We start from the raw sequence: 19,173 nt of genomic DNA on the forward strand, positions 1-19,173 counted from the left end.
AGACTCATAGTAATTATGTTTCTTTTTTTAATAGAAATAGCCACAGGTAGTAACAAATTGGGTTTTGAGATGGGGAACTGGGCATGCATTATAACCCAAATTACTATGTAATTGTCTTTATTATAAAATACTATAGAAAACCTATGGCCCAAAATTTAAATCAGGGCACAACTTTTCATTTAAATAAAGTCTTCTCCCACAGCTGTTCAATATACATGTCTGTTTCTTCATTTACTGTTATCAGCAAGACCAATATGACTGCAAGTAACTTATCTAAAGATCTTTGACAATGCTAAACAGAATTCCTCAAGCCTATATTTACTTAATATGAGCAGCTTTTTCTTGCTTTACTTTCATTCGAGTAGACTAAGTAGGTCAAACACTGGAAATCGAGCTATTCTTTCCCCAAGTTTCCTTTGCCAGTATAAGAGCACAAAGAAAAAAGCTTGTGTGGTCTAGGTATATTTCAGATAAACTGACATGATCTTTTTATTTGGAATTATAGAAGCCTGATTGAAACAAATGAGCACAGGAAAATACTTAAAACTAGTTATTTCATGCTTGAAGAAATTATTATTTCATTCTTGTTGCATTATTGTGATAATGAGATGCAAACAGCTGGGAAAGATCATATATGGTCCAGTCAAACACTGCAAATCCTGCTATTTTTTCCCAAGTTTCCTTTGCCAGTATAAGAGCACAAAGAAAAAAGCTTGTGTGATCTAGGTATATTTCAGATGAACTGACATGATTTCTTTATTTGGAATTATAGAAGCCTGATTGAAACAAGTGAGCACAGGAAAATACTTAAAACCAGTTATTTCATGCTTGAAGAAATTATTATTTCATTATTATTGTATTATTGTGATAATGAGATGCATACAGCTGGGAATGGTCATATATGGTGGCCAGTGACTAACTAATAAAATAAATTAATCTAGATACTTCTGTTTCTTGCAATACTATACCATTTTAGGCTCAAAAAGACGTCACAGGTGGCTCAAACACACTAAACACATGTACAGATTTAGGCAAAAGGAAGACTACACACTGAAAGAAGTAGACATAGAATCATAGAATCAACCAGGTTGGAAGAGACCTCCAAGATCATCCAGCCCAACCTAGCATCCAGCCCTATCCAGTCATCTAGACCATGGCACTAAATGCCTCATCCACTCTTTTCTTGAACACGCCCAGGGATGGTGACTCCACCATCTTCCTGGGCAGCCTATTCCAATGCCAATCACTTCTCTGGGAAGAACTTCCTCCTAACATCCAGGCTATACTTCCCCCGGCACAACTTGAGACTGTGTCCCCTTGTGTCCCAGGCTGGTTGTCTGGCAGAAGAGACCAACCCCCAGCTGGCTACAACCTCCCTTCAGGTAGTTGTAGACAGCAACGAGGTCACCCCTGAGCCTCCTCTTCTCCAGGCTAAACAACCCCCCTCTGTTTCACCTAGTGGCTACAAAATTGACTGCTATGTTCGCTGCTTTGGAGCTATGAGATGTAAATTATCATATGCTTTTTCATACCTAACACAGCTGATGGAAGCAATTGAGTGATGACTATTACAAGTCACATGACTTATGCCTCCTTTACATCATTACTCTCAATCCTGAAGTCTGAAAACAGGATACACACAGTTTTAAGCAAGATATATAACTTCTACCATGAAGCAGAAAATGAGGTCTTTCCTTACCAATACTCTTGCCTCAGGAGAAGCAAAACAAATGACAATAGCATTTGTCTCTAAACCTGATGCTTTCTAGGTTGCAGGAAAAGGTGCAGATTGACATCATCTTCCAAAACATTGTTACACAGCTATGTATGGATCATACTCAATATATATGGTAAAAAAACCCAAAACCATTAGATGCACATTGGTTGTTAATAATGCCTTCTATTCAGCTAGTCATCCTATATTCATGCTGCTAGTCATCCTGTATTTATGCTGCTAGTCATCCTGTATTCATGCTGCTCTCTTATCTATGTATCTACACATACAGATTCATATGCACAGTTATATTATCTGACATGTAGTCTAAAAATCCAAGTAGTTTCTAAGGCTTCATGTCTGCCATTTTTGAAAGGCTTTTAAATTCACTATTTCCCAACCACTCTAAATACCACTCTATTCTTATTGTCACTTGATCTACTGAAACCATGAAAAGCTCAGAAAAGACCACACTTGGCACTTTACAGCTGTGGCTGGATAATCTTGCTCATAATTACCAAAGTAGAATTGGTTTTATGGTCTTCAAATCTGCATATCAAATTATGTAGGTCTACTGAAAAAAAAAAAGCAAAAATATCAAATATTCAATCATCAGGACTATCTCAGTAAAGTACTAGGGAATAGAGTTGGATCTGCATATCAAATTATGTAGGTCTACTCAAAAAAAAACCCAAAATATCAAATATTCAGTGATGAGGATTATCTCAACAGAGTACCAGAGAATACAGTTGCATATCAAATTATGTGGGTTTACTCAAAAAAAAAAACCCAAAATATAAAATATTCAGTTATGAGGATTATCTCAATAGAGTACTAGAGAATACAGTTGGATCTGCATATCAAATTATGTAGGTTTACTCAATAAAACCCCAACAAAATAACAAATATTCAGTCATGAGGATTATCTCAATAAAGTACTAGAGAACAGTGTTGGATCTGCATATCAAATTATGTAGGTTTACTCAAAAAAAACCCCAGAAATATCAAATATTCAGTTATGAGGATTATCTCAATAGAGTACTAGAGAATATAGTTGGATCTGCATATCAAATTATGTAGGTCTACTAAAAAAAAAAAACCAAAAAAATGAAATTGTCAACAGGACTATATCAATAAAGTACTACGGAATACAGCTGGATCTGCATATCAGATTATGTAGGTTTACTCAAAAAACCACACAGAATTATCAAATATTCAGTTATGAGGATTATCTCAACAGAGTACTAGAGAATATAGTTGGGTCTGCATATCAAATTACATAGGTCTACTCAAAAAAAAAAAACCAAAAATATCAAATAGTCATCAGAACTATATCAATATACAGCTGGATCTGCATATCAAATTATGTAGGTTTACTCAAAAAAAAAAAACCCAACAAACCAAAACTATCACATATTCAGTCATCAGCACTCTCTCAATAGATTACTAGAGAATAAAGTTGGACCTGCCTATCAAATTATGTAGGTTTACTCAAAAAAAAAACACAAAAATATCAAATAGTCATCAGGACTATCTCAATAGAGTACTAGGGTATACAGCTGGATCTGCATATCAAATTATGTAGGTTTACTCAAAAAAAAACAAAACAAAAAAAAAGTCTTCAAGAAAAGACTGGATGAGGTACTTAGTGCCATGGTCTAGTTGATTGGTTAGGGCTGGGTGATAGGTTGGACTGGATGATCTTGGAGGTCTCTTCCAACCTGGTTGATTCTATGACTCTATGATTCTATGAGGATTATCTCAATAAACTGCTAAGTAATACAGTTGGATCTGCATATCAAATTATGTAGGTTTACTCAAAAAAAAAAACAAACAACCAAAAATATCAAATATTCAGTCATCAGGACAATCTCATTAAAGTACTAGAGAATAGAGTTGGATCTGCATAACAAATTACACAGTATCACAGTATCATCAGGGTTGGAAGAGACCTCACAGATCATCAAGTCCAACCCTTTACCACAGAGCTCAAGGCTAGACCATGGCACCAAGTGCCACGTCCACGCTTGCCTTGAACAGCTCATAGGTCTACTCAAAAAAGGACCCCAAAATATCAAATATTCAGTGATGAGGATTATCTCAATAGAGTACTAGAGAATACAGTTGGAGGCTCAGTGAAAGGAAAAGCCTTTGCAGCATTACAGTGTCTGTAAAGCAAAGGAGAGCAGCAACAGGCAACAGTTCAGCAAACACAGACGCCGATTCTGGGTTGAATTCTGCACGTGCTTGTGCACAACAGCAACTCCACTCCTGTAAATGATCTACTTAATTCAGTGCTGCTATTGACCTAAATTAAAATACTCACTGAATAAGTGTTTTAAGGACCATGCTCTGAAAAGCATAACACTAATATAGCATAAATCAGTTTCCATAGGCCTCGACAACAGTAATGTACTGATTTAAAAATACAATTTCTGGAAAAGCAGTCTTGTCCTGAATACTGGGAGGAGCTCAAGTCTTGAATCTGAAGTGCAACATTAAAACTCTTTTTTTTTTGGGGGGAGGCACCTTCATATTTTATAGATTTTAAATATTTTCATTAAGAATTAATGAAAATCTGTTTAGCACACTTCAGCTCACCTGGGTTTTTTTAAAGCTTTGCTGTAGCTAAACAATCTTAATTATAAGTGGTTGCTTAGCAATCAGCAGAGAACAAGACAGAAATATAGTAAGTAAAGACACTGACTGACATATTCTGTGTCTGAATCATTCCTTACAAACAACAGAACAGCACCAGTCAAAGTTTAGAACAAAATTCCATTAATTAAAGATTACCTATAGCTGTTTTTAGGAACAAATGATGCATTTAAAAGCTGCAAATGGTGATTTACACGTCTGCTTTGCATTAAAAATTCCTTTAGCTATTATTACAAAGGCATTAAAATCCTTCAAATGTTGATGAAGGCATTATTTACCTTTTGTTTTCAATTCATTTGTCAAGTGTGCCTCCAAAGATTTTAAAAAACAGTATACATCTACAAAGTAAGCAAGAGTTTATAGCTTTGAAGACTTGAAATTGATTTTTAATGCACCAGTTTTCAAACACTACAAAGGCTGCTGTCTGCTGATAAAGATGGTAAACAAGAAATTGTCCTTTAAATGTTCTCTTTAATGTTTTTTCTTTAATTAAAAATCAATCAAAAAACATTTCAATATTAAAAACGTTAAAATTAAGACGTTAAAAAAAATGTTTAGGGTTTTTGACACATGATGCATTGAAACTAGAACGGAAGCTTCTGATGTTACTTGCGCTTAGTTGTGTTATTTTAGACTTTCTTTGCACTTGTAAGCATTGTTAATCAAGAAATATAAACATAGAAGTGGTTTATCACCAAACACAGCCATTTCTGTTGAGTAGAAACGTTTAAAAGTACAATGAACTAAAACTCAGCATTATAAAAGTACTGAAGGAAAACACTTTTTAAATATCTTTAGATTATTTTAATAAATTCCTTTCCTCTAATCAGATCAAAGCTTATTTATGTAGATTAGTTACATCTAGAGTCTCATTTATCCAACCTGTATTTATCCTTTGATCACAAAGCTTGTTAACTTAAATGGTCTTTTATTGTTATGATTCGTTTTCCCATAATTATGCAGTTTAACTGCCTGATTTTTGGGGAATAAATATATGCAAACGCGCCAATCATATTCACAATGTTATGCTGGATGTTCAATGAACTGTAAGAGCCATTTCAATACAATAAAACTGCCTGGAAGTGTTCCAGAGCAAGGACTGAAAATACCAGTAATCATAGTGTCACTAGAACTAGTACAGGCAAATACAAGCGTGTCACGCGTACATCGATAGATGGTCTGAAACACTGCCTGAAACTAATTCAACATGTCTATCACTGCAAGAATTTACAAGGCATCGATCAGAGGTCCCACCCACACAGCTGAAATTGTGCATTTATATCTTGTAATGAGACTTTTCCTTTTCCCTTTACGGTCCTCCTTTGGCATGCCATAGAGATGGCAGCACAGAGCCACTCGACGGGGAACAGGATGTGGTTAGAAACTTTTCTACTACTGGTAAAAGTATTTTATGAACCAGAGGAACTGTCATCTAATATATACATCACAAAGTCAGTTGGAAAGTCCATGGCTAAAATAAAACACTGTTCATTTGAAGGCTTTTTCTCACCTAGATCACTTACAGCGTGCTAAACTGAAAATAGATCAGCATGAGACTGGCTGTCTTGAGGGATGAAAGCGGAGATATGCTCTCACTGCACAAAAGTGAAATGCAAATTGATCTTTATGCTGTCCCTCTGTGCAAGTAACACTAATAATTGGCTGAAACTATGCAGTTCTATCTTTGTATGTAGACAGACTCCTCAATTTTGAGGACATCACTAGGAGCTACCTTATCTCAAGCGAGTGAGATAAACTGATCTTACGCTATCCTTTCTGCACAGGTAGCACCACAAACTAGTAGAAGCAATTCAGCAGAAGAAAGAAATGGTTCTCATGTGATCTTAATAAGTAGGAACTGTATCAGCAGCCTTTGGGATTTAGCTAGAAAATATATGACTGCTCAAGGAGGTTATTTAAAGCACTGCCTAATATCCTAATTAACAGGGACATTCGTAGGAATTTGCTTATTCGTTAATGTAGTACCTAATACTGAGTATTTTATCTAAAATGCTTAATAATTTAGCTATTTTTTTTCCTTTCTCTTAGGATTTGCAGTAATTAATCCAGAATCTTCTTCTGCAAAATAAATAAATAAACTGAAACAAATAAATAAATAAATACATTTAAATGTCTACAGCAGACTGAGAAACAAAGGTTGAACTAAAAGGATCATGACAAACACATTACCAGAGCTTAGCACACATCCTGCCTAAGATTTATGGCAGGCTGTATACTACTACATTTCATCTCACCATATCAGCAAAAGCAGCAACTAGTTAATCTCCTTGTTGCCCCCTTAAAAACATAACAAATGAAACACTTGAACTCAAGGAACTTTTCCCCAAAAATCATTTTGCCACTCTCTTTCTAGTGCCTTTTTCTTTCTTGTTGTTTGAGTTTGTTTTGTTATGTGTTTTTTTTTCCTGTTTAGTTAAGAGCTTGCAGTCCCCTCAGATTTTCCACTTGTTTGCTATATTTTTGAACCCTTTAGCATTAATTTCACCACTTCTAACAGTTGAGGTAGAGATACAATTGAAAGCATAAAGCTTTCAGGCTACCTGCTGAAAAATTTGTCCCAACTGCTCTTCTCCGACCTTTTGACACCAAAGGATCACTTCTATACTTTTAAAGATAAAAAGAGAGCTGTGTTTCTGCTCCAGCCAACAAATCATTGTTTGAGTTCTTTCCACAGGAAATTCTCACCTGTTGGAAAATACTAGTATTACGGCAAAATGTCTTTTCTGTGCACATGCAGGCACTCTTCAGTCTGGAAGAGATAACTCAAGACCTCTGCCATGCATCCTATGTTGTATTCAGAAAGAAAACAACAGATATACATACACTTGTATATGTAGAATAAGTGTCTTGCATAGTGAAAGGCATTTTAACTTTAAAAGAAAGAGAAAACCAGAAGGATCTTCAAAAACATAAGTCTAAATATTATCCAGTGAATTTACAATTATTGGGGAAATCTCTCTTTTTTTTAATTTAATTTTTATTTTATTTGAAAACAAAATCCTGACTTGTTTACAACCAAATAAAACTTGGGAAGAAATTTTGCTTTTCATAATTACACCTTTGCCTCATTAGAGAAGCCAGGTTGTATCTATGCTTTCTTAATACCAACTGATATTTGTTAATATTTAACACATCACTCACCACAATGAGGGTAATGGAACATTGGAACAGGTTGCTCAGGGAAGTGGTTGGACCTCCCATCCATGGAGATATTCAAGGTGAGGCTCGACAGGGCTCTGGGCAACCTGATCTAGTTAAGGATGCCCCTGCTGACTGCAGAGATGGTTGGACTTGATGACCTTTGGAGGTCACTTCCAACCCAGACCATTCTATGATTCTAGGGTTCTGTGATTCTGTGATAGTTTCCCACATAACATTATTTGATTAGTTTTAAGATAATGCTCTATTAGGCACACTTTCAAAAATATATGAAAACTTGAAAGCATGTTCCATAATATGTTCAATGGAATCTTTGATGCTCTTTCATCTGCAGACTTGATTATGCCAGGCTAACAGTTGGACTTGTCGATCTTGCAGGTCTTTTCCAACCTATGTAATTCTGTGTTGCAGTTCAAATCACAGGTCTTCTAAATTAAAGTACCCTTAATTGTTTGTAAAGAGGCTGCAAGAAAATAACATAAAATGTTGAAATCTAAAACTACAGGGCCAAATAATACTGTTCTTAGCTGCACTCTCTAAGGCTCTCATCCACAATTTACTTTTGAATCACCGAAATCATTGATGAAGTCAAAATTACTTTGACTGAAATATGAACAGGCCTTTTCATCAGTGTAAAGATTATAGAAAAGTGAACAAATTTATTGTTAAAAAAAATAACTCTTCAAAGGATTAGTCATCAAAATTGTACTGGTAATCACAAATATGTGTGGATTTTCCATTTAGTAGTGGCACTGAGCACCAAGATGAGGAAACCTCCAAAAACTACAAGCTGTTGAGAGCTGTGATCCAGTAAATCCTGCATGATTTGCTTCATGTCATTTATTTTAACTGCTAAATTAACTTTCTTCAACTCTTGTACTTTATAAAAAATAGCAACTTCTACAGAGACTATTATTCTTGGTTAACAAGAAGTTATGATCTGGCAATATCGTTTTCTTTCTCATAATATCAATATTCTACTTCAAACTCATTATTTTTATTGTTCTATATAACAGCATTTCATCTTGGAAAGTTCTTAGCTCTCCTATATACCTATATATAAGGAATGATCCTTTTGATATAATACTCCTATAACCAATATTGGCAAAGAGATGAAGACCAAGACCAGAGCAAATGTTAATATAAAAGAAAAGCCTAATTCTGCTTCCTCTACTTATTTTAGCAGCCAGAGTATATGCCATCGTGAGAAGTATGTTGCCAAATCTGGTCCTAGAATATATGTACTTTGTGTCACAATATTATGAAGTGATCTTAACAAAAACAACAATTAAATAATGCTTTTATATATATATATATATATACTTGCACAAAAGGACCTGTCTTGAAATTCTTACGCAGTCAACCCTGGCATAGAATTCATTAATTAAGTAAAACTAAAGATACAGAGTGATGCAACACAAAATTATTCTAATTGCAGACTGCATTTACACAATGCATTCACAGGAGTTACTCTGAAAGATACCTAACCTTATCAAACACTGTAAAAAATACTATAGTGCATCTTAGCCAGGTAGTTCTGCAGTTTCATGTGATGACAATTCAGTATTTTTAGATACAACCTTCAAACACGCAGCCACAAATTTTTTTGGGAATTACAGACTATGAACCTGCAAACTGCTGAAGTGTAGAACTGCCCCAGTATCCTCTCAGTGCAAAATGTCAATTTCTACTAGTTCTAGTGAGAGAACATGATTTCTTTTGCAGCAGAAAATACAATGACTGAAAAAAAAAGAGCATACCTCAGTTTTCAGACAGGAATTTGCATCACTGAGAAAAAAGTGTAACTTCTGTGAGGAAAGCTGCTTCTTCTTAGAGAGCAGCAGCCTCAGACTTCTGTTTGCAGTCTTAACTGCTAAGTTTCTCAGAGTGAAGCATGGAACAGTATATCTAAAGACAGAGTAGCACTCACATAGCTTATGGTTTTTTTTTTACTTACTCTTTCTTAGGTACTACTTACTCTTAGGTATTCCTAGACACCTGGCAGTAAAAATGAACAGTGTGGACCTTAAGTGATTCCAAGATTGCAGGGAATTTTGAATCTAGCAATGACAAGTGTATATCACAGGCTTATATTTCAAAGTTTTGAACAGACTTGTGTTTGAAAGCACTGTTTCCAAAGTATGTTTAGAATATGAAGGCTGAAGTTAAAGGTAAGGAAACGTACTAAAGTGTAGCCTTTCTAATTTCCCAGTATGTTACTAAGCACCGTTCTTCATACTCATGAATCTCAGGTGCACATCAGATCACAAATGGTGAATTTTTAGAGGCCCTAAGCATTTCAGAGGCCTTAAGACTCTTGTGCCACTAAAAGCTGAAGATACATGGCATCCATGGCTGTCCATCCAAAATTTTATGTATGTGTATATGTTTAAATAATCTCATTTCTATGGCGGTGAAGAGGTTTGCTGATTCATATATGTAACACATGCAACCAGAGCACACAGCTGGATGCCATAAAACAGTGAGTAAACACAGAAGTTGTTAAACTGTGTGACTGATGCATAACAGCAATCACTTAAAAAGAGGCAAGATTACATCATTCTTGCACAAATCAGGCAGTATTTTATTCAACTGCTGGTCATTTTGGGTCAGTCTGAAACCCACAGTCTCCAAATAACACTTTACTCCATGAGTAATAATTGGTAGAGATTGGGCTGTTGGTGGAACAAAATACTATTCTTGAGAAATAAAGGAATAATAAAACCTGTTGACTTTACTTGCTTTGCTAGTGAGTAAAGCAAAAAAAAAACTTGTCATGCACTCCTAGTCTGAAACCCACAGTCTCCAAATAGCACTTTACTCCACGAGTATTAATTGGTAGAGATTGGGCTGTTGGTGGAACAAAATACTATTCTTGAGAAATAAAGGAATAATAAAACCTGTTGACTTTACTTGCTCTACTAGTGAGCAAAGCAAAAAAACAATTTGTCATGCACTCCTAATAAGAGTGAGAAGATTTTGATCTTGCTGATGAGGAAATTATGTATTTGATTTTAAATATGTATAGATTCCATTGGATGTGCTAAATAATAATAATATATTTTAAACATGTATATATAAATATATATATATCCATAGATACATGAGAATTTAGATACATACATACATATATGTATGTATATATACACACATACATAAAGTTCTAATAACAGGGTCCTGCTGGAGAATTCTGCCATTAAACACTTGCTGAAAACATGAGAGTGAAGAAAAGCAGTTCTACTGTGTCAGTTATGAACTGTGAGATTGTCATGGTTCAGTAATCTATCTAGAAAAACTGAAGTGAATATTCACTAAAGAACATTTCCACCATCATTTACATTTTCCTTACCAAAGTTCATAAAGAAAACTGCTTTTCTGAACTGACTAATAAAAGGAGATGATAAAGCAACTGTTTAGATTCTGCATGGTTTTCCTCCACTGGCTGTACCTTTGATTCCCAACTGTGCAAGTGACTTTTCCAGACACAGGCTTCCTGAAGTGATTAAAGATGCAGTAGATCCAGAGAAAGGCCTGATCTTTTACTATTTCTCCCTGTCTGCAGTCTGAATTTTACATGAGTCAGAAGGACAGGACCAGACACAAAGTAGTGTCTATATTCTAAATGTAAATTCTATATAAAATTTACTCCAAGGATCTGGAAATGAAGAACACAAAATGTATTTTAGTAATGCAAAATGACAGTGAAGAGGATCAGATTTTCCCCTCTATATACTCTGTGTTTGGGCCTTTCTTAAATAGAAACCAAATAGTTGGTTTCATAGTGTGTATTCATTTTGTCAATACAGCTACAAAATGTAGCATCAATAAGTATGTTTGAGCAGATTGTTCACTAGAGAAAAATTAATGTTTCCTCATCTGCTGGATGGACCATCTAAACATCCAAAGCAGTCTGTGTAGGTAAAGAAAGCAAACCCAAGATAACTATACCAGTATGTGCTGTGAGGATTTACTGTTAACATGTCCCACAGTTATCATAAGAAAAACTCTTATAGAAACCACAATACACTTTTTGAAGGGAGGAAATTCCTCTTTTAACTTTATATAGATCTCAGGGAAAAAAAAATCATGATTGGTATTATACAGTGAACACTGTAAAAAAAAATATAGAAAGGAATCATGTTTTCCATAGGGATTATACACTACAATTGAATTTTTACTACTCAGTAGCACCAATACAAGAATTAATTGCTTTATATAGACATTACATGGCTGTAAAAAACTATAATTTTCTGTCTTTTAGTAACTATTACACTCGTTAGTAGGAAAAAAAATGTGTGGGTTTGGAGGGTTTTTTTTTTTAGCCTTCTGACAACTCCATTTTACAGTAAAAAAGTTGACATTATTTAAACAAGTGTCATTGAAAGTTTATTTGTCTTTTAAAGCACGAATTATAAATCAAATTATCTCCAGTTGTGCCCTAACCTAAACTCTTTCCTGAAGCGTCACTTTTTGTTAAAATCAATTTCAGATTTTAAGTATTGCTCCACTCACCTAATTGATAGCAACACAAATTCATGATAAGCATAAAATGAAACTGTTTCCATGACACAGCTCAGCAGTAGGTTGAGGATTAGTTCACAGTGACCTTGTAGAGAGCCTTTTTTCTCCTTTTTCTTTTTAGTTTTTATTTCCCAGTTATAAATATTCAATTTACAGGCCATCAGTTACAGGAATTTTGGTTCCTTAACCTGTCAATTACCAATAGCCACTTTTATTTACTTTGAAACATTAAATGCAGCTGGCAGCTAGAACACTCAGTGTTCACAGACCGCAGGGTATGATAACTCCAAGGTACTGTGAATTTTCTTTTGGTACATCAAGTGTCTACAGCGCAACTTCTTTTCCACTTGCTGCATACACAAAATGAGTCTCTGTCACTTCTGATACACTCAGCTCATTCCCCTATGACTCAGAACAGTGTATTAGGAGAACCACAGGACAAAGCAGATATGACATTTCAAATATATTTAATAGTCATTATCCAGAGCCTGCTTTCAATCCAAACGTGAAAAATCACTTTGGAACATACCTGTAGTATTTGAACATTAAGCTGCATTAATCATCAAGTAATACTTTAAATCAACTGGAGCCAAATTCTGCCATCCCCTTCACTCTGCAAATTCACCACTCTGGAATGCATCTTCTGAGTTTGGACTTTAAACTACCTGCTAAAAATTAAGTCTTTCTTTGATTAGCATCCTACGTCCAATGGTCCAAATTCTGCCATTTCTCACATTCACAAAAGTTGGTAGAGGACAGTGTGGATATGACTGGCAGCAGAATGCAGCCCAGATGTAATTTCTACGTGAGCTTTGGTCATTTTGAGAAGACAGAGCATGTAAGCCTTTCACTATAAAGCAATCATCAATATTGACTCAGGCTACTGGAAATCTGACTAGTTGTTTTGCTGTTTTATGACAGGATGTGAGTTTGGATAACATTTAATGGTAGGAGGGATTCACCACACACATTTTCTGTTTGACTAAGCAGAATTTTCAGCACTGAATGTTTGGATTTTTCTATAGGGAGAGGAGGAGGCAATGAGGACCCAATGATACTGTTCTGTGTAGGGGAAAAAAAAGTACTTATGCATATATACCCTAAAGAAGGAAATTAAACAAACAAACCTCTATCTTGGAATGATAGCTCTTATTTACAGATAGGATTGGAGGGCCATAATACACTGTTGCAACAGATATCCTCAGTGTGTAGAGTCTCTCCCACATCCTGTAAGTTACTGCAAATGATCCAGCTGCTTCAGAAACACCCTCTCCCTTCTCCACCCCAAATCTAAGTGAAGTGAAACCTGTGCAAACGCCCACCACTGATGATCTTCTAGGAAAATACCCCAGTGTGCCCCAAATGTACTAAATGCCTGCCTGCACTGCTACATGAACCTCATTTGCACTGCCATTAACTCTGTGTTTCAATGGGCATTCACTTTAAAATCACCCAGAAACACCAGTGTGACAGCAGAGCCTGATCCACCAGATGTGGTGTGGTCTCACTTTGACAAAGTCCACCTCTCTTTAGTGACTTGAGTTGGTCCTTTACGGTAGATTTCACTGCAGACAAAAGGTAGAGTTAAGCCAGTGTCTAAAGTGAGATTCAGGGTATTCTAAAAGTCTCCTACCTGAATTATGGACATCCGGCTCGGAGGAGCCTCGCTGGCGTTAGTCCCTTGCCCTGTGAAGCTGGTGTGGCAACCCACATGTCCCTGGGGTACAGTCAGGTTGTTGGAGGCGGGCTTCAGGTACATCACCTCTGACCTGGGAGAGCTGAGGGGCAGGCGGGTCTGGTAGTCAAAGTACATGGGTGAGGTGGCCAGGGATGGGCTGCTCACCACGTTCATGACATTGAGGGGGCCCCGGCTGTCCTCGCCCTCACTGGGCACCAGCATAATGTCATTCTTGCTGATCTTCTTCTTCTTGCCCTTGCCCCCTCCACTGCCACTGCCTCCTCCTCCCCCGCCACTGCCTCCCCCTCCTCCCAGCTGAGGGTGGCTATACTCAGCAATGCGACAATTATAGGTGCGGATCTCCTTGTTCTCTCGCTTGCACTTCACTGCAATAGTGATCATGGCAGCCAGCAAGATGATGGAGACAGTGCTGAGTGTCACAATCAGGGGCAGTGACAAGTCCCAGTGTGGTCGCCGATGCTGCTCACCATTCACCTGTGGCTCTCCAGCCTCAGGCAGGGGCCCCGCCAAGGCCCTGACAATGAGCTTGGCCACCGCTGAGAGGCTGGGCTTGCCATGGTCACTGACTTTTACCACCAGTTCAGCTACGGGGCTGAGCTCCTCCCAGTAGGGGTGCAAGGTGCGTATCTCACCACTAGTGGGGTCCATCTCAAAGAGGTGCTCCTCGTTGCCTTCCACAATTTCATATGTAAGGCGACCGCTCTCCCCAAAGTCACTGTCCAGGGCACGTACAGTGCCCACGGGGTAGCCCACCCCAGCATTGCGTGGCACCTGCAGCTCAGCGGTGTCATTGATGAGAGCGGGCAAGACGATGAGGGGTGCATTGTCATTGACATCAAGCACGGTGACACGCACTGTGGCGTTGCTTTCACGGTGGGGTGAACCCGAGTCTTTGGCCAGTACACGAAACTCAAAGTGCTTTGTCTGTTCATAGTTGAAGCTCCTCAGGGCATAGATAGCACCATTGGTGGGGTTGACAGAGACATAGGTGTAGATGGAGACATCACCCACATGGCTGGGCAAAATGGAGTATGAGACTGTCCCATTTTGGCCCAAATCAGGGTCCTGGGCCAGGACGGAGCCTAGGTACTCTCCAGGAATGTTGTTCTCAGGCACCTGTAACACATAAAGGTTCTTGCTGAAGCGGGGAGGATTGTCATTCTCGTCAAGGATCCGGACAGAAAATGATTTGGTGGAGTTCAGTGGGGGGTTGCCCCCATCACGTGCCACAATGGTCACATTGTACTCATCCTGTGCCTCGCGATCCAGGGGCCGGTCAGTGACTACAGTGTAGAAGTTGTCATAGTTCTCCTCCAGGGTAAAAGGGACTGCTCCGGGCCCACCACCACCACCCAGCACCCGGCACTGGAGCTGCCCGTTCTTGCCTGAGTCACGGTCAGTTACCCGCACCAGGGCGATGACAGTGCCCGGTGGGGCAGCCTCACTCAGGGCTCCCTGGCGAACGGAGACAAAACCAATCGTGGGGGCATTGTCATTGCGGTCGATGAGGCGGACAGTGACCTTGCAGTGAGCAGGGATAGGATTAGGCCCCAGGTCTCGAGCCTGGACATCAATCTCAATGAGGCCACTCTCCTCATAGTCCAAGTTGCCCTTGACTCGGATGAGGCCACTCTGAGGGTCAATGCTAAACAAGTCACGGACACGATCAGGCGCATAGCCACTGAAGGAGTAGAGCACCTCTCCGTTGGTACCCTCATCAGCATCAGTGGCATTAAGGTCAATGACGGCAGTGCCCAGTGGTGCATTTTCTGGAAGCTCTACGACATAGGAGGCTGCCTCAAAGATGGGGCTGTTGTCATTGGAGTCAATGAGGCGCACATTGATTTGCACTGTGCCTGAGCGTGGTGGGTCACCACCATCCAATGCTGTCAGTATCAGGGTGTGGTGACTCTGCTCCTCACGGTCTAATGGCTTCTGGATCACCAGCTCTGGAAACTTTGTGCCATCACCACGGGACTTTACGTCAAGGGAGAAGAGGCCGTAGTCATCACGAGTGAGCAGGTAGGTGCGCAGCCCGTTGTCCCCAGCATCTGGATCATGGGCGCTGGTGAGGGGGAAGCGGGTGCCCGGTGCAGCATTTTCTGAGATGTCCATGTCCACTTGGTCAGAGGGGAATGCCGGTGCGTTGTCATTCAGGTCCTGGATCTCCACCTTGATCATGCAGATCTCCTGGTCGTTGGCGAACACCTCGAGGGACAGCTGGCACTTCGCGCTGCGCCGGCACAGCGCCTCGCGGTCGATGCGCTGCTTGGTGTAGAGCAACCCGCTCTCCCCGTCCACGTCCAGGAGGTGTGGGGCTGAGTTCTCTAGCACCCGGAAGGTGGACTTGGGGCCGCGGCCGGGGCCACCGCTGGGAGCGCCGCGCTCCGCGGGCAGCACCCCGCCTCCCGCCGTGCCCGCCGCCAAGCGCGCATCGCGGCCGATGTTCCCGATCACCGTGCCTGCTCCCTGCTCCTCCGGCACCGAGTAATTCAGGTTCTTCAGCGACAGGGCGGGAGCCCAGCAGAGGAAGAAGCAACAAATGGAAAGGTACATCCCCGAGCAGGGGTGGGGGTGGCAGCAGTTGCGGCGGCGACCAGGGTTATCCCCGTCTTCTCCGTCTCCTGCGCTGGGTTTGTTCTTCCTCCTCCTCTGGTGGCGTTTTTCTTTCCCCTTTTTTTTTTTTTTCTTTCTTCTCTCTCCCCACCCCTGTATTTTAAGTTCCTGAACCTGTTGCTCTAAAACATCTGCAGAGACACAGGACGAGAGGCAGCAAATAGACCATGTAGCTCAGAGGGAGGGAGCAATCGGGGGTGGGGGGGTCGGGAGGGGAGTAGGGGGAGTAGCTTTGGCAGCGTTTTAGCAAGCGCTTGCCGTGCTTGCAGTCCCCTCGCAGTTACTTCGGCTGTCCAACTTCGGCAGTGGGAGGGTTTCAAAAAGCAGAAAATTTTGCAAAAGATCCTCTCCTTCGGACAGGCGAAGCGTTCTCGGTCCTTGGATCCCCGCAGATGTACAAAGGATAATAAAAATAATAATAATAATAATAATAAAAAATCGGCGGCCGTGGCTGTTTTTTCTAAAAATGATCAAAAATATTTTTCTAAAAAATGTCTATATTTATGTACTCCTAGGAAAAGTGGGTGGTCACAGGTCTGTAAGCAGGGGTAGAAAAGCTTGTTAGCTACTCATCGCTTGTGATGCGATTGATGGAGTGGAAGGGTAGGAGAGAGACAGAAGGGGGAAAAAAAAAAGTCTCGGCTTGTTGTTGAAGCCCTCTTCGTGTGCAGTGAGAGGCAGTGAAATGTCTGATTGCACCGCGGGGTTGTTGGTTTTCAGGGAGTGTTTTGCTGCATTTAGAGATCTAATCTTGCATTGCTTGCGGCGGAGAGCTGTATCTCGCTGCCATCGATATCCCCCCCCCCCCGTCTCGTACACCCTCACTGTTTCCTTCCTGAATCAAGAAAGGGAACGAGGATTGCAGGACAAGAGGGGAAGGCAAAACACACCAAAAAACCCAGCAAACACTAGTGTCCGGATTTGTAGTTTCCTTTCTTTCTCTCTACTACCAGCCTCCCACTCGTCCTTTTGTGGGAAAAATAAAATAAAATTAAGAAACCCACCGTCTAACTGTCATCATTACCGTTAAATATGTATTTTGAGAGAAATCAGAGGCTGTGCTCCATCAGATGCACACTTGGGTTTCCTTAAGACAGGCCAGTAGCCGCCGCCACCACCACATCCTTTCCCGTTTATCTATGTGTGTGTGCGTATGCGTGTCTGAGGAGCTACACTTTTCTCGATGCAGTTTAATTCCAGTTTGCTTTTTTCTCCAGCCGAGAGGAAATCAACAGGCAACCCATGGCTGGACGCATAGATTAAGAAAAAAGAGAGCAAGAGAGAGAGAAGGGAGGGCTAGGGGGCTGGAAGGGGAGGGGGGGAAGAGAGAAAGAAAAGCCACCACACACACACTCTCTCTCTCTTAGTCTCTCGCTAAAAGGGAAACAGTCTCTGTATTCACAGGGCTGCGCTATCAAGTGCCTCTCTTTTCTTTCTATTCAGCATCTCCTTCCAATGACACTGCCGCCTAGTCCTCTTCATTTAGGGGAGGGGAGAAGAGGAAAAACAATCCTGGCTATGAAAAAAGTGGGAAATCTTTTAATCGACTAATGCACTTATATCAAAACATATGCAGTAAAGCCAGCGGTGCGATGCATTTTTTTTTGCAGTCTTTTCAAGCTTTAACAGTCTCTCTGGGCATCTTGGTACAGGGGAGAAGAGCGGCAGCAAAGTCAGATGCGTTACCCCTCTCTGATAAACATTTTCCAGCAATACAGTGTATGGGGAAATACTGGGGAAGAGTAACTAATTTTTATTTCAGGTTTTTTCAACAACCAGAAATAAATGAATGGCACATCCAGAAATGCAGGTGCTTCAATCTGCTGGATGAGTCAGATCCAGCGGAACAAATCACATTCACTATCGCCTCATGTTCCTTCCTTCACAGACATTAGTTGCAGCTCCTTTCTAACGCTTCTCTGACTTACTCTATAGACAGGAAAAAAATTAATCAGATTTGTATCTTGGAGGGGGGAGGAGGAGGAAAAAAAAAAAAAAAGAGAAGGGGGGGTGGGGGTTGTCGGATCCAGCTACACTTTTACTATACCTCTTTCTCCGGGAGACTGAGGATCAGGAAAACAAGGCTGTTATCCACTCACTGGCACAGAGGCGCGTCTGTCTCTTGCTTTGCTGAGTGTTTTTAACCACCTTTTCTCAGTGTTATGTGTGAAATAAATCAGAAATCTTTCATAATAAAAGGAAAAAAACCAACAAAACCAACAAAAAACATAGGTTCCCAATACATATCTCACAGATCTAGTTCCAAGTCTCAGTTCTGCACTGTTTTTTCTCCTTTATTTGAGTCCGGACCCAAAGTACACAGTTAATTCTGCAACCTGTGGTAGAGAGGCTTTCAAAAGAAAAAGAAAAAATGAATATTCTTCTCTGCCTCATTGATGGGTGGCCCCTTTCAAACAGACGGTCTCCAGTCTTAGCCACACAGCACGCGAAATGAACGCCGATCCCCGATAAACCAGATCCATTTCACCAGCCGCCCGCAGGTAAGTGGAGAATTCAGCGAAAATTCAACAGTTGGAGCCGCTCTTTGCCTCTCTCTCGCCCCCCCTCCTCCTCCTCCTCCTCTCCGCCTCGCCTCCCTCACTGCAGCACTCGCGGGGCCGCCGCGCCGCGCTCACCCAGCGCCGCTCGCTGACTGCCTCTATTCACCTCACGCCGCGGCTTAAACATTGATACGGATTCCCCGCCAGCCAATCGGCGGCGGCAACTGCGACCAGCCCCGACGCCGACCCGCCAATGGGAAGAGGCGGGCGGGCGGAGGGGGCGG

At 40.4% G+C, this 19,173-nt stretch overlaps 1 protein-coding gene across 6 annotated transcripts in view; it reads right to left on the bottom strand.

Annotated features, from left to right (window-relative positions):
* PCDH17 (protocadherin 17) overlaps positions 1–18,963 on the bottom strand; it is a 116,867-nt gene extending 97,904 nt beyond the window's left edge. For all 6 annotated transcript variants that reach the window (XM_064174410.1, XM_064174418.1, XM_064174433.1 and 3 more), the window contains exons 1-2: positions 18,436–18,963; positions 13,707–16,519 (exon numbers count right to left, since the gene is read on the bottom strand). In XM_064174410.1, the coding sequence (XP_064030480.1) occupies positions 13,707–16,328 (2,622 nt within the window). In that variant the 5' untranslated portion in view covers positions 16,329–16,519; positions 18,436–18,963. The remainder of the gene's footprint in view (positions 1–13,706; positions 16,520–18,435) is intronic.
* Positions 18,964–19,173: the final 210 nt, after the last annotated feature.

The sequence above is a fragment of the Pogoniulus pusillus genome, chromosome 3, assembly GCF_015220805.1.
Source record: "Pogoniulus pusillus isolate bPogPus1 chromosome 3, bPogPus1.pri, whole genome shotgun sequence".
Classification (NCBI taxonomy): Eukaryota; Metazoa; Chordata; class Aves; order Piciformes; family Lybiidae; genus Pogoniulus; species Pogoniulus pusillus.